This window comes from Pseudochaenichthys georgianus, chromosome 3 (genome assembly GCF_902827115.2).
Source record: "Pseudochaenichthys georgianus chromosome 3, fPseGeo1.2, whole genome shotgun sequence".
Classification (NCBI taxonomy): domain Eukaryota; kingdom Metazoa; phylum Chordata; class Actinopteri; order Perciformes; family Channichthyidae; genus Pseudochaenichthys; species Pseudochaenichthys georgianus.
In genome coordinates this window covers 50,748,091-50,772,223 of record NC_047505.1, presented here as the reverse complement: position 1 = coordinate 50,772,223, position 24,133 = coordinate 50,748,091, and the positions used below count along the sequence as shown (strand labels likewise).

Genomic DNA, 24,133 nt, shown 5'->3' with positions numbered 1-24,133 from the left:
AACTCTTGAGAAATTGTTACTATAATAAGGATAATGTACGTAACTTATTAAAAGTAAAAGTAATCAACGCTTTATTGCGCATGTGACTGCTATAATGAATTATACACACTAAAAGTACAAAAAGCTATGTTCGTCCAACCAATTGTTGTACATTGTAACAATCAGAAGGTTAATTCAAACTATTAAAAAAACGGGAAAAGGAGCTTATCGATGCATTTTACACTTTATTTTGTACATCAATAGTTTCAGAGAATATGAGTAATTCTAAGTCATTTTAGTGAAGTTAAACATTCCCCTCTCAAAGTAGAAAGTGGCATGTCTTTTTAAGCAAGCACCACATGCAGGCTTCATTTATTAACATAATACTAGTCAAGATATACTTACAATTACCAAGCACATTGTGTCCCTGGAGGATAACCTTTTGCATGTTGAACCCTCCATGAACCGCCCTCTTGTGCCACCATCAGGCTGATTCATCAACACTGACCCAGGAGCAGCAGTGAGCCCTCAGAGGACCCCAGTGTTATCTGTGCACCTATCATGCTATGTTTAGGCAATAGCATAGGTCTCAGATATAGAAAACATGTCTATGAAGTGTTTTGCTCAAAAAACCAAACAGATCACCCATTCTGCCACGCCTCATATCCCTCTATTTCACTTCCTGTTTCAAAAGTGCTGATTTTGGGATATAAAGCTTTAAAAAAAAATGTAAAAGGAGGGGGCTGAGCTCATGCGGGACCCGGCAGCTACCGTCTAAACTAAATGCTGCGGTGATGAAACGCCATATCATGGATTATCAAGGATCTGAAACAGTCTGGAGCTCAAAGGTTTTCTCTCATGCCGGTTATACCACAAGGTGAGCTCCTTTTTACTTCCTGCTTCTTCACACACATGCTCTCCAGTACAGGTTAGCTCTGAGTGTTAGCGATGCTATTGTGAACACCGACCATATTACATCCGAAACAGTCGGGCATTGTTTCTGATAGCAACTTCCTGATTGGGCCGTGGGTCCACATTTCAGATATTACGGAGTTTTTAGAGATTTGGGTACGGAGGAAAAGAGAGAGGGTTTTATTTGCTGATGCTGCGTGAGTTCCCTGACACACCGGGGACACAATTATGTATAAAAGACATCAAAAAGTGCATTTTGCATGATAGGTCCCCTTTAAGATCAGAGAAACAGCTTTGTTAAAAAATCGGGACAAAATAAACACTGGTGAAAGCATTACTTTAATGGGTTCCGTTATGCAAGATGTTAACAATGTAACACAGTTTACAGAAAGGTTATAAAACATGAAATATTGTCAAAAAACTAGTATTTATATCATAATAATTTGTTGTTGTAAGAACTGATAAATAGGTTCAATGTAAGGCTGTGTAATCAAAAATACTTTTCTCTTGATGTATATTATATAAAAAAACAATTCAGATGTGAGCTGTACTTATTTATATATTGGATGTAATTGATCCCAAAACGAATAGAATATAAATATTACGTACAATTCTCGTTCTTTTTGAAGAACTATAATATGTCGTTGGTCTTTTCTTCCATTCAAATTATTTAAACCTATATTTTCTTGCATTACTTGTGAGGCAAAATGTATAACTTTGATCAAACTATAAAACTTGTACATCTGTTCTAATAAACTCATGTATTACATGGTTTAGTTGAATACTCGATTCTGATCACGTGACACGTTGTTAATCCAGAACAGACAGACCGCTGTCAAGGATTTATTGACCGTTGTTAAGGACGCTCGCTCACATCTGCAGAAAGAAGTCCGGTCGATTGAACTGTTTACAGTTTGCTTTTCGAACTGGGACCAGAAAACAGCGGAGAAGTAACGGGCAGAAACCCTCCTTTTTACGCAGCGGTCCAGACATAGATATCAAACAGCGACACGTATTCAGTGTGCAGTTACTTTGGCATTAGGCAGGGATATCTAGATACTTCCCAAGCTTTGACATAACGAATTGTGCTACTTTTAAAGCAACCTACGATGTTTTTAAATATGTAATCAAAAAGCTCCGCCTTCCTACCGTTGCTAGCCTATGGTTGCTACGTGTAACAACGGACTATTTTTCTTAGCGGATGCATGTCGATTTAAATCAATACAACTATTTTTTAAATCCATAAAAGCATTTAAATTAATATTGGGATTCATGTCGTTACTTTGTTGAGAATGTGGCCTTGTAATAAGCCGCTTATTGGGTTTTATTTGAAAGGAAAACTTGGAGAAACACAAAGTGCATAAGTAGTGGTTCTGTTGACAATAAAAACACCAGACATGAATATTGTACAACTCTTTATTTTACGTAAAAACTGAATTTGCTGATATTCTCATGAAAACAATTCCTGGTTCACAATTCCAGTGACTGGAAGGAGTAACAAACATATGAAAACATGTCAGTTTTTAATACTTTTTCTATCTCAAATTCAATCTTGCTGGTTATTGCGAAAGCCCCGTGTGAAGTGATGGTTTCTACGGCCGTCATGCAGTGATCAGCAGGAATATATATCCAGTCAAAAAGCACAGTTTAATATTTTCAAACAGGCCGTTTAGTTTCAAACCACAGCTACTGAGAAGGATCTAGCCTCGCCTTGTAGTGCTATCAATACGTTTGTTGACTTTTAAGTTAAAGGGAGAGCTGTAAAAATCCACCACTGTGAAGGCACTCCCTAAAGTACGAACGAATCAGAGCCAGAAATATTATTATCATCTCCCCCCTCCCCCTCCCAATCGACTGGCACCACATCCAGGTCACGTCCCTTTGTTCACAAGTGTGTAAAAAACAGAAATCACTCCAGAGAACAATGCCATTGACAACAATGCAACAAGAGGAGCTACAAACAAAACCGAAAAAGGGCAGAACAGATACGCTTCGAGACATCGTTCAAATCACAGACAAGGGGTTCCCATTTTTAGTAAATGATCCGTTTTGCAGAGAAATAACAGCAGGTGACTCGACTCTAAAGAGAATTCAAAGGAAGCCGATAACAGAAAAAGGGGACATGCCTTAAGAGATGGCTCGATACGCTTCGTCTAATAATCATCATCTCAATTAAATGCTTTATTTGGCAATGTAGCGGAGCATTTCTTCCCAACTCGTTGTAAGGTCTTTCTGCAGGTTTACATCTGAATTAACGCAATTATTTCCGTCTCCTAAGAACTTCTAAAGGCATCTATAGCGTCGGATGTTCCTCTTTTCACAGACACAAATCACGGGAATGCTTTGTTTCGTCAACTATACATATAAAAAAAAAGACAGATCCGGTCAAAAGAAAAAGACTACGAATGCTTACTAAAGCTAGACCCCGTTGATCCTACCGATTGCTTGCATTAAGGGGGCCACCGTTAACACGAAGCAGACATTATTCACCTGGAGGGGGCACAGTATGATCTACGCAACGCTAAATACTGAAGGAACATTTCTAAAATAAAACAACGAGTGAGTCTGGAGGGCGAGCCACAATTTGCCGGGGTAGAATATGAGCCTCAGACATACATTCATCACAATATTCACTTCAGAGTTTTCTTTTTAAGCTGGCTTTGATTTCACGTAGAAATAATGGATGTTTAAAAAAGAAAAAAAAGAAATACTGAATTCATGGCGACCGAGCGAAGTAAGTCGGGGCAGAAAGAGACCGCGGTGCGACAGGCAATGCAGTGAATTTTGGTGCCAACGTACACGACAAGATGGGGATTAAGTAAAAATAATAAAGCTATCAATCACATGACTCGCGATGCTCTCTATAAGAAACTCCCATCGGTGCGAAACAGACTCAAAGCGAGGTGTTCACACGCTGTCGTCCGTCTGCTGCTTTCAAAACAATACGTCTGGGCTGAAAATAATAACACAAAGATAAGCCTAATTCTCAAAGTGGAGAACAGGGAGCTGCACTCTCACCCCCCCCCCCCCATGTAACGCAGTCCACCTCGCTGCTGGTGGCTGACTGGATGTCTTCATTCTCCGTCAAAGGTTGAGACCAAAGAATATTTTTCAACAGAATCATGATGAAGGGATACACTTTTTCAAATGGGGTGTGGTCCTACGCAGCCACTTTGTTGTCCTTCTGGTGGAGAAAAACAATTGAAAGGTTAGAAAATCCAAACATTATCTCCTTTTTGAACTTAAATACATTTATTTATGAATTGAGATTTCACAGAAACACAACTCGGCAGAAAGTGGGGAAAATGGACTCGATACAAAACTCCAAAGACATGTGACTGGAACAACAGCTCGTAGATACATATCGTAGATACACATCGTAGATACACATCGTAGATACAGCTCGTAGATACAGCTCGTAGATACATATCGTAGATACATATCGTAGATACAGCTCGTAGATACATATCGTAGATACACATCGTAGATACAGCTCGTAGATACAGCTCGTAGATACATATCGTAGATACATATCGTAGATACAGCTCGTAGATACAGCTCGTAGATACATATCGTAGATACATATCGTAGATACAGCTCGTAGATACATATCGTAGATACATATCGTAGATACAGCTCGTAGATACAGCTCGTAGATACAGCTCGTAGATACAGCTCGTAGATACAGCTCGTAGATACATATCGTAGATACATATCGTAGATACATATCGTAGATACAGCTCGTAGATACATATCGTAGATACAGCTCGTAGATACAGCTCGTAGATACAGCTCGTAGATACATATCGTAGATACATATCGTAGATACAGCTCGTAGATACAGCTCGTAGATACATATCGTAGATACATATCGTAGATACAGCTCGTAGATACAGCTCGTAGATACAGCTCGTAGATACATATCGTAGATACAGCTCGTAGATACATATCGTAGAACATATCGTAGATCATATCGTAGATACATATCACAACATGAAGACATTTCCCTAGCCTTTGGTTTTATTTTGGATTGCTGGCCTTTTGTTACATGATTGTAATGTTGTTGCCGGCGTTTCCGCCAGGGGGCGTCTTGCCGCCATTCGACGCCCTTATTCAGCTCGGGACGCCCCGAACTCGAGCCGAGGGCGTCCAAACAAATAAATAATTTGAGAGAAGATCGAGAGTTTAACGTTTGAAATGACGAAAAGGAAAAAGGACACCGCTCTGTTGGAGGGGCAAAGGAGTCTGGTGGGATTCTTTTCGCCGCCAGCAAAGCGCGTTCCTGTGACAAATTTAAAAAACACCGCCGAATGTTCCAAGGACCGTGCCAGGAGGGGTGTCCCCGTCGGCAGGGAGACGGTAAAGATATAGGATAAGGGACGGCGCAATTCAAAATGGTGTGTGTGTGCATACGTAGAGATAGTATCTATAAGGGACGGCTCAATTCTAAACTCAACGTCACACACCCCACTGCTGTAACAAGCTCAATGTCCCCGAGTAAAGGTATTCTGATTTGTTATAATTATAGTTTCTAACATGCTCAATAAATGGACTAATACAAAATAAATAAATGTCTAAGCTCGTTTCCCTACCCTGTATTCGAAGTCAGAGAAATCCCGGCCTCCTCTGCCGCCCCTGAACGCGCCTCTGAAGCCCGGGGGGGGTCCTCTCGGGGGCGCGAAGGAGCCTCGGCTGAGGGGACGCCCTCTGCCGCCGCGGGGCCCCATGAAGCCTCGCCCGCGGAAACCTCCTCGTCCTCGGTTGTGCCTCAGAGGGATGCCGAACGTCTCAGAGTTCATCCGCCGCTCCTCCGCCCAGGTATTCCTCCGCTGGCTGGAACGCAGAAAAATAGATCCGAGTCAAGTTAGGGGGACAGAACATAACTCCAACACGTACAAGGGGGGGCTTCAACACACACTCTGACACTACGGCTTTCTGTGCAGGTGATGTGTGAAGCAGAAGGGGCTTTCGCCAGGTTCGGGTGGTTCCTGGGGGACACGCCCAACTCTTAACTTTGCCATATCATTACAAAGCCATGCCAACATCCATGTGCATCTGGTATTGTCCGTAGCAGCGTATCTCAAATCCAGCACCAGACACTTTCCACGTCTTGCTCTAATGTACATTTCCCAAAGATATCGAAGTGACTGTTATTTTGTTTATATTGATTGTTGTGCTTTTATTTATGTCTTAATGTGTGTATGTGTATAAATGTGTCTGTTGATTGTGTGTATATAGTTTATAGGAGATTAAAGCGGTCATTCTGACACGATGGGTTGCCACAGAGGTCAGATTAAATGTCACTAAACTATGTGACTCAGTTCGGGGACAAAACACACCTCAAAAACATAGAACCTAAGAGGTCATTTTGACTAATGTTCACTTAATTATGTGACCGCCTGTTTCCTGTAGATATTTCATTGCTCTCTTTACGGCAGACGACGTCACGGCTCCGCCTACACTGCGTTACTATAGTTAATTCCCCATCTACTAAACTGTAATGGAAACGCGCCATTAGTGTCCAGTTGTGTTATTCTATTTTGTAACTCTGCTACAACAATGTCTTTCAGGATAAATAAAGTCTTATCTTATGAGAACTCAAGATGAAATGCAGTAAAGAGGCGCGTTCACACCGCAGTACTTTTCCCACTTTAGTTCAGATCGCGTTCACACCGGAATAAGTCCCTGAGGGAGGCCCAATCCCAAACCACGCCCTACACACTCCCCCTCCGTGACGGAGTGACACACGAGGCTCCCTCCTGTCAGATGGGAGTAAACACAGCAGCAAGCTTTGGGACGGTCTCCCCTCTCCGGCAGAAACAGGACATGCCGTAACTGTATGTAACAACGGTTTCAAATCAGCATCTCTTAGACAAAAAGTTTAAAGAATAACTCAAATAAAACTCCAAACATCTTTCATTGTGTTTCAAAGCTCTTTTAGTTTTAAACCTGATGTTTATAAGCTTCTTAGTTTTTGCAACGGTCTGTAAATATACACAACTTTATAATAAAATGCACACATTTACCTTTTTCTAGACTGAACACAGGTTTGATCCTAAGTTAAAAACACATGAGGTCATCATGAGGTCGTTAACATCGCAGTTTATCAGTGGATGTTTGCTGGAACTACTTGTAAACAGCGTGTTTCCTGACGGACACACACAGCGTGACTCCGGTCAGGGAGAGACCGGTCTCAAGTCTGCACCGCTGCAGACTCGCTGTGTGAGGGCTCGATAGCCCACTCCCCCTCCACACTCCTTGGTTTGGAACAGCCCTTAATGTGGCGGACCCTGCGCGCGAACGTTGGGGTAGTGTGTAGGGGTAGGGGGCGGTTTGGGCCGTCCCTGAGGGAGGATTAGGCAAATGAAGCCGCTGACGTCACTTCTTCTTCTGCTGCTTTGGGTTTACTGGCAGGCCGCAACCCACTTCACGGCGTATACTGCCGCCCGGAGTCCCTGGAGTTGGGCATTGGCTTCAGTAGAAGCTTCTACTGAAGCCTTCCGAGTAAATCCCCAGAACGCCGTTTTCTTTTGTGTTGCCATAAGTTCGTCTCTCTGCGTTTGTGCGCTTGGCTAATGGGAGGATAATAAAATGGCGGCTTCACAAAACGTTTTTGGAGTTTTACGGGGCGTGGTTTGCAATCCGCCCAGCCAATCAGACATAGGAACCCTTTTCTCCAAACGAAAGTCCCTGCTCTCTAGCAGGGACGGAAAAGGGGGTGAAAAAGGTTCTGATGAACTTATTTTAGTTCCGGCTCTTTTTGGTGTGAACGCGACATTTCGGAGCTATATCGGAACTAAAGTGGGAAAAGTGCTGCGGTGTGAACGCGGCTAAGCTGAATTTCTCCAAGAGGAGGAAAATAATACGTTTTATTTCGTCTCTATGAAACCATGCGACTCACCTTGAGAAGCCTCGATCGCCCCCTTTACTGAAAGAGAGAGAAACAAAGACACTTCATCAGAACAACAGACGGACTTTTCTGGATGAAAGGTGTTCGAGTGCGAGGACATGTTGAGGTACCTTAAATCGTCAGCACCCAGGTTATCGAAGAAGGACTTGGTCTTGTCGTAGTAAGTGTTGGACGTAGCCTCGTCATCTTCGTTGGTGGTGGTGGTGCTGGCGGCGGTGGTGCCCTCGCTGGCCGGATGTTCTGCTGACTCTGCAGCTTCCTCTCCATTCAGAGACTTCTCAATCTTGTCATCTGTTGGAGAAGAGTTGGTCAGAAACGCCTTCGAAGACGACTAAAGAAACTGACTGTTAGGTGACCAGATGCTGGGAGATGTATTGCTATAAGCACTTACATAAAACATCTCAAACCTTAAAGTATATCAAGGTTTTACATCTAAACATGTATTTGTACTTCTGGTTGCTAAGAGGTCATCATCTTAGGTTAAGCACATATTCATAAATGCATGTTTCTTGTGTTATTCCCTCAAACCTTTGGAGCGATGCATGTTGTCTCGATCAGTGAATCTGTGTTTAAAGGCCCTGACACACACCTACCCGATTTTGGGAGTCAGAGGCAGTCGGGCATTCGCGGCGCCCTACTCAGGTTGGTGTGTCTCGCACCGTCGTTGCTTTACGGCACATTTTCATTCAACACGTTGAGTCGGCCAAAGAAATCACTCTGATTGGCTGTTCAGCTTAGCGAGTCAGTGCATGAGAAGCGAAGCGGAAGTGAGGGACCAAAACAAACGATTAAGAAGGCACACACAGACGTTCATTAATCTTTTTCATCTCACCTGGACGCAAGAGTTTCTTTTTTATGTTTACATGTTTTCGATCGACGAGAGAAAATGGAACCCAGACGCTATTTGTTTATATCACGCAGCCTGTTCTTCTCTCGGTGTATAGTCCGTCTTCCGGTTGTTGCCTCTTTTGAATGACGAACACACACTACCGCCGCCTGCTGGTAAGGACAGTTATTGCCACTCGTCGACTGAAGTCTTTGCGGTGTGTTCGTAGGCGACGCACAAGTCGGGACGCCTTCGGTACGCGAGCTTTGGTCTCCGGTTGGTGGGCAGCGGCCTTTAGACCAAAAGAGTTGAGTGTTATTCAGGGCAGAGTCCTGCATCGGGTACCCGCGGGTTCGGTTCTGGGTAAAACAAAGATGTGTCGGGTCGCGGGTATTGCATAATAAATATATTAAAATAATAATAATTTAGTTTAATGTTTAAATCCTCAGACCTCTCCCGCGCATAATCACAACCTCCGCAGCGCATCAATCTGCTGCTGAGCGCGCCACATTAGAAACGGCTGAGGCGAAGCTCTCTAGCGGAGGATACAGCATTTTCAATAACACTTCCTCAAGAGCGAAATCCAACGTCTGGGAGGCTTTTGGTGTCACCCTAGAGATGGAGGAAATAACCAACATCCCACACTTTGAGACAAATATGCAACTGCACGTTTTCACTGCTCATATATATGCGGGGTCGGGCTGCGGAACTAATTGGCAATATGTGCGGGTTCGGTATTGCACGTCGCGGGTCTTGAAAATCAGACCCGTGCAGGACTCTGATTCAGGGTACATCTTGAGATGATGTAAAAGCTGAAGACGTTTATTTTAATGTATGCTTTAGTCACAGGGTTCATTCACTTTTCACCAATGACTTCTCCATGACCTTTACCCCATTTTCCATGACCAAAAACATGACTCTTTCTCAGCGGCACCACTGGAAATGGTTTATTTCAACATGGAACAGGAAAATAAGGTCTGCATCTGAAACATGTCGTGCCTCTAAAACAAATCCAATAGCTTACTAGCTTCTACGCGCTCAAGCCACTAAAATCTCTCACCAGCAAAACACCTCGTCAGTTAAATGCCATTTTACGTTTCATTACTATACGATACAGTATTTATTATCATTATAGTATTACTATATCGGCAATTAGATAAAATATAAATTATATTTGATGCAACCTTACATTTCCATAACTTTTCCAGGGCCTGGAATTTGCATTTTGAATTTCCATGACTGTTCCAGGTGTGTAATGACCGTAAGAACCCTGCAGTCAGCTTGCTCTCTTTACCCCCGACAGTACTCGGGTGCGTTGCAGCCGTACCTTTCAGTTTGAGTTTGTTCTGCAGCTCTTTGTCGATCTCATCCTTGTTGAACTGAGCGTTGGCGGTCTCAAAGTCGAAGTCCTCTTCAAACTTCATGGCACCGTCCCGACGTACGTTCACTCGGCCTCTGCTGCGGTTCCCTCTGCCGCGCCCACGGCGGTTAGACTGCAGACCAGCTGAGGAGCCACAAATACATCCAATAAACCCAACTGTGCAGTCGCAGACATCGGGACACAGAACAGGGTTTATTACAAAAGAGGCAGTGTAGGAACTGCTGTCATTTCAATACATCCTCCCCAAATGGTAATTAAAAACCAGTAAGTCATCAAAATGTCCCTCTTCTGCCGTCAGAGACTGGCTGAAGTCTAGACATATGCAGAGGACAGCTTTCTTCCCCTTTAAGCTGATTGCCAGCTCTTTAATCTCATTAACCCCTCCAATGTGTTCGAAGACAGAAATACATTTAAAAAACATGTTTTAAATGCTCTGCAGACATATGAGGTGATGGAATGGAAAAATAATACTAATAAGATAGATAAGTAAACATTAAACATGTTTTATATGCTCTGCAGGCATATGAGGTGAAAAATGGAATGGAAAAATAATAGACAAGTAAACATTAAACATGTGAAGAACCACCATTTTCAGAGGGAATCAATGTTGCATTAAATCCATTCAAGTTGTAGCTCTACTCACCATTGTAGCGCTTGTTGGGGTCTCGGTTCTCCATCGCACCGTGTTCATGCTCCGGCTGAGACACCGTCTGCACCTCAGGAGCTGAGCAGCCAGAGAAAACGTGATGAGGAAATGATTTACCGAGGTATATATTAACACTGCATACTGGTGATTATCTTATGGCTCCGCTTCTTCCTGAGAGCCGTTCAAAAGAGTGTTTGTTTTTAAGGGGGCGGGGCTAATAGGGTTATCTGCCATCACCAGGATAGTGATCGACTGCATTGCCAGAAACCTACTTTTACACACAGCTAAATGTAAACCTCGCTACATCTCTCAGCCAAACTACTACTCAAGCAGCACGCCATCATCTACGGCAACTTTTCATTCAGGAAAGCAAGTTCCCGTGAAGGCAACGATAAAAAGAACGGCTCTTTGGTACGACTCGGTTCCCTTCGTTCGCATCAAAGAGCCGTTCAAAAGGATCGGATCGTTCGCAAACATAACGTCGCCATTGCTTAAACGGAGCAGACTTGAATCTTTGAAGAAACGAAGCAGAGACGTCGAGCAGGTGTCCTTACCGCGTCTCTGCTCCAGGAGGTCGGGGGGCTTCTGGATGCCCGCGCTGCTGCTGCTGGTGGGTCGGGGGGCCGCGATGGGCTGAGGCCTCTGACCCACAGGAGCAGGGGGGGCGGGGGCAGAAGAGGGGGGGGGCTGCACTGCCTGCTCCAGGATGGGACGTTTTTTCAACGAGTCCAGTTCGGGACTGGCGCGTCCTGCGGGAAACAAGTACAAACGTTTAGATTTGGGTATTTAGATTTTTCTCAAACATTCCAGACAAATATTACCTTTCATTTATTGATAAAATAAATAACTTGTGTCGGCTTGTCACTTAATTTAGACAATCGCCCCCATTTTCACAGTTTCTGGTGCATCCTGTGAATCCAGGAAGACAATAGACAGTTATTTTGAATAAGATCGACGCCTTACCTCCAGCAGATCCAAACGGCTGAGATGCCAGGGGGGTGACTCCAAACTGGCTGTAGGGGGCAGGAGGGGCCTTGCTGAGCGGAGCGTAGGGCCCCGGGGCCTGGAAGGAGGGCGGCGGGGCAACATTGGCGGATCCAAGCGACGACTAGAAAAAGAAATGCACATTGAATTAAAAAAAAAAATGAATAAAAAGCTTGTTTGAGACAACAAGCAAATACGTGTATGATTATTGAAACCATTAGAAATACTAAGTACAGAAGTAATGGCTGCAAAGGTAGGGGATTTTGTAAAACACATGTTGACTATGAGGTGGTGTTTTATTTTACCCACATTACACTGCGACTCAGGTCTCAGAAAAAAGCCAACTAAGAACAGGGAAGGGTTTAAATCCTCAGTGTCAATAAAATGTTTGTATCAACATGATATCAGTTTAGTTTTGGAACTCTGTCGTAGGTTCAAATATTCATGAGCAAAGTCACTCTACACCCAGGGGTGCACACACTTCTTTGGCTGGTGAGCTACTTTTGAAAGGACCAGCTCACCGAGGTCTACCAACCAAAAATAAAATCCCAAATTGCAAGGGTTGCTGAATAACACGTTTTATTAATACATGGGATAATAGGGCTGCAACAAACGACTAATTTGATAATCGATTAATGAAACGATTAATCGACTATTCGGACTATTACTGTACGCCTTGCACACTTTCTCAAACGCTCTTATTTAGCCATCAACTTTTAGATTTAGCTTGAGGTTGTTTTAGGCATGTGGAAACTAACAATGAAGACAATAAAGATGAATACTTGATTCAAAAATACATATATTATTAAATTAACAAATTGTTTACAAAATGAACATTGCTTTTCATTTAAATTAAATAAATAATATTTCACATCAAAAGAAACAACAATGTTTTAACAAATCGTATTATTATTATTATTATAATCTGATGACAGAACTGTAAACAGAATAGCTGAAACTTTAACAAAATAAAGATTAACTCAGTTTCCTCTAATCATTATCCCATGTTTGTATAATTGAGTAAACTCCATGTGTTGCTGCTAGCATACAGAACACATGACGTGGAAATGTTGCTCGTGGATGGGGCTACAGAGCTGCTAGAAAGACAGTCGAACCCGGTGCATTCCTCCGTCTGAACGTGGAGCACTTTTGCTAAATGTTAGTGTTACCGCCCTTACATGCTGAGCACTCTTGGCAACAAGCATTGTCCACCTCAAGACGGGTAACATTTAACCACACCTTGGAGCGCTTCTCTCCGCCATCTCCTCCGTGTGTTGCTGCATGGAGCAGCCGCGTGTGTGTAAACTGCCCCGCCCGCTCGCACACAGACGGGGGAGAGAGATCTCGTCTCGATTGGAAAGATCGAAAATACACCGACCATAGACGCATTTGTTTGTCTTTCTGCATGTTAGAAACGAGTTGGCGACACTAAGACATCACCTTTCTCTTTCTCAACTCGCTACTCGGAGGGAAGTCGCTGTCATATGCCTTGTGAACACTCCGATAACGCCTCTCCACGTTACCTTTCTTTGGCAGAGCGACGCTTGCTTTACAAATAAGGCAAATAACCTTTGAATGTGACATCACAACAAAATATTCTTTAGCTGCTTGCTCGGTCCCGCACTCATTTTGTTGTTTGTCTGTTTAACTAATTTGAGTTTTCCCGGCACTTGACTGATTTTGTATCGCTTTGCATTCTGGGTTAACAGACTGGAAAGCGATAGGTCGCTTTTTCTGTCAATCAAGTAAACTCCTGAATTAAGTGCCAGGGAGGCGGGATCAAAACCTGTTTTGTCTATTTTAACGGAGCTGGATTTTTTTATTTATGAATGACTCGCGATCTACCAACATAGCCCCCGCGGTCGACGTACTGGGCACCTCTGCTCTACACCTTACAGTAGGGATGCATACCGGTATCCGGTATTACCGAAATACCGGTTACTGGTGGCTCAGATCCGGTTTCGATACTTAAAATACATTTTTAAATACATTTTAAAAGTGAGCCCGTGGCCCGTGATGGCAGGTGTTATAAATTAGATTGCATAATCGTTTTTCTTCATATTTTATGTATTTTTCATTGTTTGTTCAATACTAGAAAGGTAAAAGTCCCACAAATGAACTGATGGGATTTGCTTTCTCTCACCAGTGAAGGTAAATGTTGATTTTAAAGATGAGATTTGTTTGTTTGTGCAATGCCGAGATCTCATGACCTTTATTCTATATGTGTCGGTTGAGTATCGGTATCGTTCAGTGGTATCGGTATCGTAAAAAAGTCAACGATATGCATCCCTACCTTACAGTGCAACTTATGAGCTACAATGCGACTGGTTATGTTCTTAACTTATTCTGCTTTTATTGTTTTGTCCTGGCATTAGAAGCACAGGTGTCATCAATAACATTAGTCAGTGCAGGCAGCATTATAATTAGGTGAGCCAGTCAGAACCCTGGTGTACTGAGAGACTTTAATGACAGGGGCAGAGGCATAATTAAATGTTACAATTAAATACATCTGTGCCTTTCCCACTGTGACAAGTCTGGGTGCGTTACAGGGGGAAAATAAAACCTGTTGGGCCAGAGTAGGGCTTGTTTTGCTGCATAATGCTTTTCACAGCAATGTTTCTGGAAAATAAAAAAATTTGCCAAACAAATTTTTTGTTGTCGTAGTGAGTAGAGCGTTGCTACTAAAAACAGTAGCAATGGATGTCCAGTAAGTTGTGGCCGTAAGCCAGTGTGCACAACGCATGAAACGCAAATTAAATGACCTTAAAATGTCCGAAAGATTCCCTATGACTTTTTAATCAAATATACAGAATATGTTTAATGTACAGGGATGCAGATGAACTTACTTGAACTATAGCAGGGTCCTGAGGCAGGGAGCTAGTGGCTTTGGGCGGCTCACAGACTGTCAGGTCCTTTATGTCACTCCCTCTGAAGATGATGTACTCAAACACTTCATCTCGAGGAGGAATAGGCCTGTCAGTGGGCCGGTCCTCAGTGCCAAAAGAGCGCACTGTTGGGAAAACACAGGACGATTCACATCAGAGACGCAACACGTAGACCCTAACAGGTGCACACAAAACTGCTTACTAGAAGGCCAATTTTGTGTTTTTCATGCATTCTCCACAACAAATGTTTTCAGTCGCACCAATATGAAAATGTCCTGCTTTTCTCGGTTTTATATCCGACTTTTATATGACTGACAAATATATCATTTCAGAACATTCCGATATGTATTAAAAAGCCCTCATTCAAATGACTCAATTTGAATATTTCTTAATTCGGCTTTTATTTTAGATGAAAACTGTATGTAAAAATATATGAGTGCACAAGGCACTTATTATGCAAAGTGATGCACAATGTTACTGTTCAAAATAAATTATTTCATCTCTTCAAGGAAAAAATATCTGCAAGTTAAATTAGCCTGAGTTCTCCTATAACTTTATTGTCCATATTATTAGTTTAGTGATCGATAATGCATCCACTAATACAAAGTAGTTATAGTCGCACCTAAGTGGCTTTTGAGGAAGCAGCTACTACTTTACCAGCTTAAGAAATTACGTGTAATTTGTTTAATGTCTATGTTTTACGTCTGAGTTCACTTCACAAACGTTCAGAATAAATACTTAAATATAACGTAGCTTATAACCCGTGATTAGACTCAAAACACCATATGTTTTACCGTAACCAATTTAGTTTAAATTAAACGGTATACCACTTGGTAGTCAGTAATAACGGCAACATATTTACCGTTAGCCCAAAACACAAGGTAAACAAAGGACGCTGAGTGGTAAGTAAGCTAACAGTTAGCTACAATGCTAAGCTAAGTGATGCTAACCACTTAGCTACAGAGCTAAACTAGCATAGCTAACTGCGCTGGATTCAATACCCGTGTTACATAATTGACCCCGTTCATAAGTTATTTTCAACCCATTTAAGTACTGTAGTCCACCTCTTGGGTTACCTAACTTACCTTTAGCAAGAGCTACGGTCGAGTTCTCCGTATCAATGGTGTACAAAATTCCTTCATAGCGGATCCCGGCCTTGGAGATTAAGCTAATTTTGCTCCCAATGTACGGCGTTCCTCCTCCGCTCATGTTGGAATATCTGGTTTTTCACGATATTTGACTGGATTTTTTTCTGTCAAACGAGAGGTTTAGATGTTGTAATTATCAGAGCTGTGGTTCTAAGTCTACATTACATGAGGAAAAAGGTGAATTAAGCCGTGATTAAGCCTCGCTGGATGCAGGACAGATCTCTACCACGACATGGCCGATTTCATTTTCCTTCAACCGCCGCTGAGGATGCTGGGTAAAAAAATAGGCTGCGTCATATTCCTCCAAAATCACTTCCTCTTCCTTATTATTTTTTTTAAGAACATATATTAACATTATATATTCCTTTTATGAGTATGATTTCCCCCTAAAAATTAAAATAAAAACTAAATCGGCGTCCATTGTGTAAGAACACATGTGAACATCATATATTTTGTACAAAAAATAAATCACATCATGGAGATAATAATGAAGTAAATAATTAATAAGAAAATACAGTTTAATATTTCATATTAAATATGTGTTCAATACACAGCCTGTTTTTATTGCATTTGTATTCATAGTGTTTTTAATTGTGCTACTATATTGTTTTAATTCTTGGTACAAATGTTTAAATTATGTTTGGAGTCAACCCATCTCTTCTTCTGAATATGAAAAGCCCCCATGGAGGTGTAAAGGAATTGGGAATTAATCATTCCCCAGTATTTATTGATTTCTTAATGACATTATATTATATACACAATTAATTAAATTGTACAAAAGTAAAAAAGCCCAACAATTTTACAAATGTCTAATCAAATTAATTCCTGAGTGACCATTTGTGTTATGTTTTTGCTCTTCTGGCTTCTGTTCATAATGCCCTCAGTTGTTGAGTTAATGTAATGAACACTGATGTGTATGCACCTTTTTCTGATGTATTGGAATAATAGTTCAATAAAGTTGAAAAAAACACCTCCTCAATGCGAATAGAAAATAATAGAAATAATAGAAAGCCACAGCATTGCCAACTATTGATTATAATTTGTAGGTCAAATAATGTTTCCTGTCTTATTACAAGACTCCCATTTGGACAGAATGCTTTAGTGGTTGATAAAATATAATATCAAATAACAAATAACAAAATACAAGTACAATACCCAGGCTTAGTATACTAGCTGGGACATATTTAGAGATATCATAGTTTATTTATTTATCTTGTAAGCACATTTTGCCCCTCGATGTCTGTTTTTAGGGGCATTTCTTGGTGCATTTTTGCCCGTTTCCCCCCCATTTTTAACCAACATGTATTAATTCCAAACACAGCTACCAATGAACAATGTTTTATATAAAATACCGTTAATGGAAATTACAACCAGGATGCCCCCCCTGTTATGGTGACGTCAGATTCATTCCCACAATGCATAGTAACACGCATGCGTACTGTAGTAGAAAAAAGAAAGAAAAAGACAGCTATCTGTGATCAGAGATGGCGGGCGCCTCCGACCCCCTGGAAGATATGCTGTTTTCAGAGGTGGATGAGAAAGCTGTGAGCGACCTGGTGGGCTCGTTGGAGTCCCAGCTGTCCGGACAAAGCAACCCCGGAGGGAAAGCAGAGGAAAACGGAGGCTCCGTGGCCCCCGCTAACCATCACTTAGGGAAAACGCTACCAGCACAGGCACAACAACAACAAGGACGGCGGTATAATAAACCCGAGATGCACCAGGACGCAAACTGCAAAGATACAACTGTACCATCTTCCCCTGCAGGATGCACGGCTTCCTTCACCGATCTTACCGCCACTTCTGCAGCCTGTGGCGGCTCGCAGTCACACGGAGCATCCATCACAACACTGACCGCTTCTGGTGTGTCAACTTTGGCATCGACGCCGGGCAGCAGCATCAGCACCGCCTCCAGTAAGGTGAGCCCGGGGAAACGCGTGAACACACCGAGGAGAAACGCTTCTGCTCGGATCAAGAGTTTGAACGGCGCCGCTGTAGGGACCAGGAGGAACAGCAACACGGGGGAAAACCTGAGCCCTCCTGTGGATGCAACTACTCCAAACTCTGCTCCTCTGGCGGTGACGTCCTCTATTAATGCTTCTACGTTCACCCTGTCTCATGCAAACATCCCCGCAGGACAGTCCGCTATTGCTCTGGACCGGGGGACTCCCACCATCGCGCTGCAGAGACTCCCGAGTCACATTGTGGCGAGCATAGCCCAGAATGGCACCAGTGTTTCGGCCTTGGTGCAGCAGGGTGCCCCGGTAGGATCCGCGGAACCAGCGGAAGCAGCTCCACCGGGGAACCACAGCAAAACGCTCACAGACACTTCCAAAGCAGACGATTGTCAGTCCAAAATTGTAATGTCAGGTCAACCTGTTGGTGGTGTTGTTAACTCTGTCATAAACTCCTCTGTTGTCACACCACCACCAACAACTACAATTACTATGACTACGGCAGCTACAACAACAACAACAACAGTACCCCAGCCTCAGATCTCCGCTACGTCCACAGCAGGGTCTCCGTGTGTGAGTGCTCTGACTCCACCAGTGACCTCCACTGTGAGCATGATCAGACCCACAATGCCCTCCCCAACCCAGTCTCCACCCCCCCGCCCTGGACTCGCAGCCCCTCAGAGGATCGTGGCCCCCCAGCTGATTGTGAGACCCCCTCAGCAGCAGACCACCATCCAGCTGCCCCCCGGGTTCAGCATCCCTCAGGGTAAGGCTTGCAGCAAGGGGCTGTTTACACCTGTCTCTTCTACATCAACATGTGTCCCCTCTTCTTCATGTCTCTTCTATCAATCAATCAATGTTTATTTATATAGCCCAATATCACAAATGTTACATTTGTCTCAGTGGTCTTCACAGTGTGTAGACATCAGCATGTGTCCCCTCTTCTCCATGTCTCTTCTACATCAACACGTGTCCCCTCTTCTTCATGTCTCTTCTACATCAACATGTGTCCCCTCTTCTTCATGTCTCTTCTACATCAACATGTGTCCCCTCTTCTTCACGTCTCTTCTACATCAACATGTGTCCCCTCTTCTCCATGTCTCTTCTACATCAACATGTGTCCCCTCTTCTCCATGTCTCTTCTACATCAACATGTGTCCCCTCTTCTTCATGTCTCTTCTACATCAACATGTGTCCCCTCTTCTTCATGTCTCTTCTACATCAACATGTGTCCCCTCTTCTTCATGTCTCTTCTACATCAACATGTGTCCCCTCTTCTTCATGTCTCTTCTACATCAACATGTGTCCCCTCTTCTTCATGTCTCTTCTACATCAACATGTGTCCCCTCTTCTTCATGTCTCTTCTACATCAACATGTGGAAAGAGACTCTGAAAGTTTCAGGAACAAAGATTCTCTCTCTTTTTGATCCATTTCTATAAAAACCTGTCTGAAAACGAGCTGATCAGATTTTGGCCACTTTATGATGTCATAACGATGTGTTGTCTTGAGTAACCATTAGCCAATCAGCAACCAAGGTAACCCCCCCCCCCCCCCTTATCACCTGAATCTCCTCTAGAGCTCCATTGAGTTCTTTGTAACCAAATGTCTCTCAGGGGGGCGTGGGGAGGGGCTCCTTACTTTCATCTAAAGTAACAGACAGAGAATCAGCACTTTGGAAACAGGGCTGAAACAGAGGGGATTATGGGTAATGCTGCAATGATCTGACACTTCAGAGACATGTTTTGTGTATAACTGAGACCTGTAATATATTGATGAAAAACGGTATAATAGGGACCTTTGAAGGCGGTTAAGTTCCTACATCTCCACATGTCCTCTTTTAAGCCATCAACAAGAGGACTGACTGTTTAAAATGTGTTTCAATGACAGAACTAAACATGTCCTCTGACCTCCTCCTCTGCAGGGATGGTGCTGGTGCGCACGGAGCTGGGTCAGCTGGTGATGGTTCCTCAGCAGGCGTTGGCCCAGGCTCAGGCTCAGGCTCAAGCTCAGGCCCAGAACAACATCTCTCCACGGCCCCCCACCCCCACAGCAGGAGCCCCCACCTTCAGAATGACCACCCCCCAGGTGAGACTGCAGGACACACACACCTGCACTTGTATTAGCACAACCCCAATGCTCCACCATTACAGCAAGACGGCAAGAACTGAGGGGGAAAAGGTTCAGATCATTTAAACATTGACCAAGACTAGTTTGTGCACACGTCACACAATAGGTTTTGCTTATGAAACATTCCTATTTTTTTAAATATATTTTTTATTGACATTTGGCAGCGAACAATTACACAGTGTTGTTTCAAGACATGGTAATTGTACATCTTAAGTTCGTCCGTCCGAAATGCCTAAAATAAAAACAGCAAAAAGTACAAACATTATGAAGTGCTCAGGACTTCAAAGTCAAATCATACGTTTGTAAAAATAAAATCTGGCCTCTGAGGTTTTACGAACTCAGTCCACTTTCCACATCGTGCCGCAAACAGTTCCAGTTTGTGATTGACAGATGATTTATCCTCTGCAAATGTCCATTGTAATTTCCATCATGCGTTTTAAAGTTGGGCTGGAGATAACCACTTCCTTGTAAGAGCTGTTTTACTCAGATTTAATACATATTCGTCTTTTTTAGTCCATTCTTGAGGTGAGTCCACAAAGCTAGGTCTTACTCTGCGTGGGCACACGACGATGCAGAGAACACATCTTTGTTCTTTCCTGAATTACTCCTCCAGTTTTCTCAGTTTAGTTCCCTCCAAATAAGGGGATATGCAATGACTAATAGACTCAAGTCAGAACACAATATACAGGAAGAGCTGGATGAGCTGTCAATGCTCTCCTGTGTGTGTGTGTGTGTGTGTGTGTGTGTGTGTGTGTGTGAGTGTGTGTGAGTGAGAGAGAGAGTGTGATTAAAATAGCCCAATTGCTTTTACAATAAATAAACATTGAATGTGTTTAATTGAATAGTAAAGGGGTGTAACGTTACTGGCAGGTCGTGTGTGAGAGAGAATAAATAAGACGGCCCAATATTTAAAAAAATATATTTCGCAACTTCCCGCAATTTCACCGCATAAAATCACATAAAACCCACATGTTTGATCACATAATCAAGGATTTTAGCCCGCGTTTTTCTGGAGGGTCTAACATGTGATGTTTGTCCATCTTAAACAATAATTTCCAAGTCAAAAAAGTCACAGTTTGTCGTAAAACTGTTGAAATCAAAGACTATGAAAAATACGCAACTAGAAAGACTACAAATCCCAGAGTCCCGGTCCAGCAGGCTGGCTCTTAGGAACCGACTAACTCCCCTTGTGTGTGTGTACAGCTCTCAACGTGCCCAGACTTGGAGTGATTTTCACCTCTTTTAATACTTTTCACTTCATTATGAAAGAAAGAAGTGAAATGTTTCAACGTGACGGCCGTCTTGTGTGGTGCGAGATGGGAGATGTAGTTCATTGAGCGTTTTTTTTTTTTAAATTACCCTTTAAATGGACAAACATCATATGTGTAATTCGTGGCACAATTCAAACGGGATCGAACAATAATCTTTCTCTCGCCATTGACTTCAATACATAATTTTGACGGTTGGCGCAGTGGTTAGAGCATTGATCAAGGGGCGTTGGTGAACTCCAGTTCGAAACCCGCCTCGGCCGCCACTGCGTCAGGCCGTTGTGTCCTTGGGCAAGACACTCTACCCGCTTTGCTCCTGTGGGTAAAGTCCGCAGTAAGGACTCTTACATGTCTAATATGTGTAATGTGTACTTGTAAAGCGCTTTGAGCACCTGTAAAAGCGCTCTAATTAAAAATGTAATGCATTATTATTATTTTTCCAAAGTAAGGTCCCATGGAGGTCCCCCGGAAAGGGAGGGACTTCGCCTCTCTATTGGACTTTGGAATATTGCAGAAAATAAGCTCGTTTATGAAACTTACACGTTTCATTCAGCTTTTATTAGATATTTAATATTGAGTTTATATCAACACTTCATAAGTATACGCAAGTGAATTCAACGCGGCACAAACTACACGACGCAAGCACACCTGGCAAAAATAGACTAGTAGACATGTAAAGATAATTTATTTTGGTGTGACTATAATAGTGTTGATAATTCCCTATCGTTTTTGTCCACTTTGATGTTCTCCTCCGTGTTCGCCTGTTCGTGTTTTTATCATGTTCTGTTGCTTTGGACCTCTTAGAAATAATGACCAAATTGTACGGTGTCCTTGGGTGCCATGAAAGGCGCCCTTAAATACAATATATTATTATTTATGATCTGCTTAAGTGGAGGCAGTTTGAGCAGTTCAGTTTATTCAGAAGGCTCTGTAAATACAGCAGCTTGTGCCTCAAATAATAATACAACCTCAAAAACCTTAGTTACTTTCGTTTTGTAGAAATCCTGTGATGGAAAACAACTTTTTACATCCCTTAGAACAGGGGTGTCAAACTCAATTTCATCACGGGCCACATTAACATTATGGTTGCACTCAAAGGGCCGGTTGTAACTATATAATATAAATATAAAATAATGTATTATATTACATTATTGCCTCTGAATTGGATTATTATCGGATAGGATAATAACTTAGTAATTGACTACGTCTGAAAGCAGAAGTCCAGGGCAAATAATTGCAAGTCTCTTCAGTGCGCATGTCACAAAACGAAATGCATTGTGGGACATGTAGTTTATGGGCAACCGGCTTCTGTAAAGTGGCATGTAACCGTATAATAAACATTATATTCTTTGCAAACTCTTGCAGGGCCACATAAAAGGAAGTCGCGGGCCAGATTTGGCCCCCGGGCCTCGAGTTTGACACCCCTGCCTTAGAATAACATTTAATTAAGAGTTGTATGCATAGATGAGAGAGTACTAGCGATAACTAATACATACATTTATATGGTACTTATTTATTTCATGTTCAATGCAAATGGCACCAACCTCAGACTTCCTCGTATGGGAGCAACCACGACGTTATAAATGCATATTTCTGTCGTTAACTTAACACCAACTGCAACAAGTCATCTGTAAAACGTTGGTGCAATTAGCTGTGTGTCAGACAGTGGATATTGGGTGGGCCGCTCCTCGTTAAGCGAACAGCTGAGCTCGACCCCCTTAATTGGGAAGTGATTAATATATTAAACCGTGTAATTATAAGGAGTTAATATTCCTGATTATTTTACGTATAGATTAAACTGAGATTAGGAGGTGAATTAACGTCTCGAGGCTCCTTAATGACTCCACGGGGGCCGCTCATCAAACTTTAACGAGCCGCTGAATCATTCATTTGAGTTTGCTTATTATCACCTGTGGAGACATCGCTCACCGAGAGACCTGAGCGTCATTGGCTTAATAATTAGATTCCCTGTAAATCAAGAGATGGAATCACACAGATTAGAAACGACTTCTTCGTGTCTTTCGTTATTCGCTTTGTTTGCTTGTTATGATGCGTCTCACCCTACTACAGAAACACAAATATTGAAATGTGCCGAGCTGGAACTATTACATCTTTTGCTTTTTTAATACGTTTGGAAATATTTAATTGATTCAGTTAATTAAATGTACAAATGGATGTATTATTAAATTAATCTCCCAAAATATCCAGACGTGTAATTATGGCCCGAGACAGGCGAATAAAGGAAAAGGACACAAAGCATCAATTCATGTTCAGACATAACGTTTTATTTAATCAATTATTAATTAAATACAAAAGATATGTCTCACACACCGTGCTCATTGAGTCAACAGAATAAACCAAACAAGTCCAGACATAAAAAGTTGCCTAACTATTTAAATTGTGTGTGTGTGTGTGTGTGTGTGTGTGTGTGTGTGTGTGTGTGTGTGTGTGTGTGTGTGTGTGTGTGTGTGTGTGTGTGTGTGTGTGTGTGTGTGTGTGTGTGTGTGTGTGTGTGTGTGTGGTGTGTGTGTGTGTGTGTGTGTGTGTGTGTGTGTGTGTGTGTGTGTGTGTGTGTGTGTGTGTGTGTGTGTGTGTGTGTGTGTGTGTGTCATTTCACCTTTCTGGTGCACTATTATGAATTGTTGGTTGAATATAAAAGCAAACGCTACGCCCTCAAATCCAAACTCAGGTTGTTTAAAACTGAACTTGTGACCTCGGTTAAGTTCAACACTGAACAGGGAGATGGCGCTATTGGCTGCTTAACATAAATAAGAGTTTCCTCAATACCCTTTCAGATAAGTCCTTTGAGCATCGAAACACCATTTCATTATATTAAATTATAATATCATATAATATAATTTTTTCATTTGTTACATTGAGTTTGCAAAAGCAACAGAATACACATCTGACATTTCTTCATGAATCAGGATAATAATAAACACTGATGTATTTAGTAATGGGAGAATTTTTTTTAAATAATTTAGGAAGTGCTTGAAAAAGCATTCTGTTTTTATCTTCATGAGTAAAGTTCTTAATTTAAACTCCAAAGTGAAAAATGTATTTCTTATAAAATATGAAATGCTGCAGTGAAGAGACGTCTTAAAGGGGACCTAT

General features: G+C 42.2%; 2 protein-coding genes across 3 annotated transcripts in view; one reads left to right on the top strand and one right to left on the bottom strand.

Moving 5' to 3' along the window:
• Positions 1-2,293: 2,293 nt before the first annotated feature.
• On the bottom strand, positions 2,294-15,939 carry lsm14ab (LSM14A mRNA processing body assembly factor b). Of its 2 annotated transcripts, none has more exons than XM_034077508.2 (10): positions 15,609-15,939; positions 14,485-14,648; positions 11,618-11,762; positions 11,209-11,403; positions 10,652-10,732; positions 9,955-10,131; positions 7,912-8,092; positions 7,793-7,819; positions 5,484-5,724; positions 2,294-4,075 (listed from the first exon to the last, which is right to left on the bottom strand). In XM_034077508.2, exons 1-10 carry the CDS (start codon positions 15,730-15,732, stop codon positions 4,052-4,054), a joined length of 1,359 nt encoding a protein of 452 aa, XP_033933399.1. In that variant the 5' UTR covers positions 15,733-15,939; the 3' UTR covers positions 2,294-4,051. The 2 variants fall into 2 exon arrangements, with proteins under 2 accessions (XP_033933399.1, XP_033933406.1); XM_034077515.2 differs by having other exon boundaries at positions 2,294-4,072.
• Positions 15,940-17,126: 1,187 nt separating this feature from the next.
• LOC117443693 (transcription initiation factor TFIID subunit 4) overlaps positions 17,127-24,133 on the top strand; it is a 151,691-nt gene continuing 144,684 nt past the window's right edge. The window contains 2 exon segments of the mRNA XM_071201677.1: positions 17,127-18,389; positions 19,546-19,709. Coding sequence (XP_071057778.1) covers positions 17,156-18,389; positions 19,546-19,709 — 1,398 coding nt within the window. The 5' untranslated portion in view covers positions 17,127-17,155.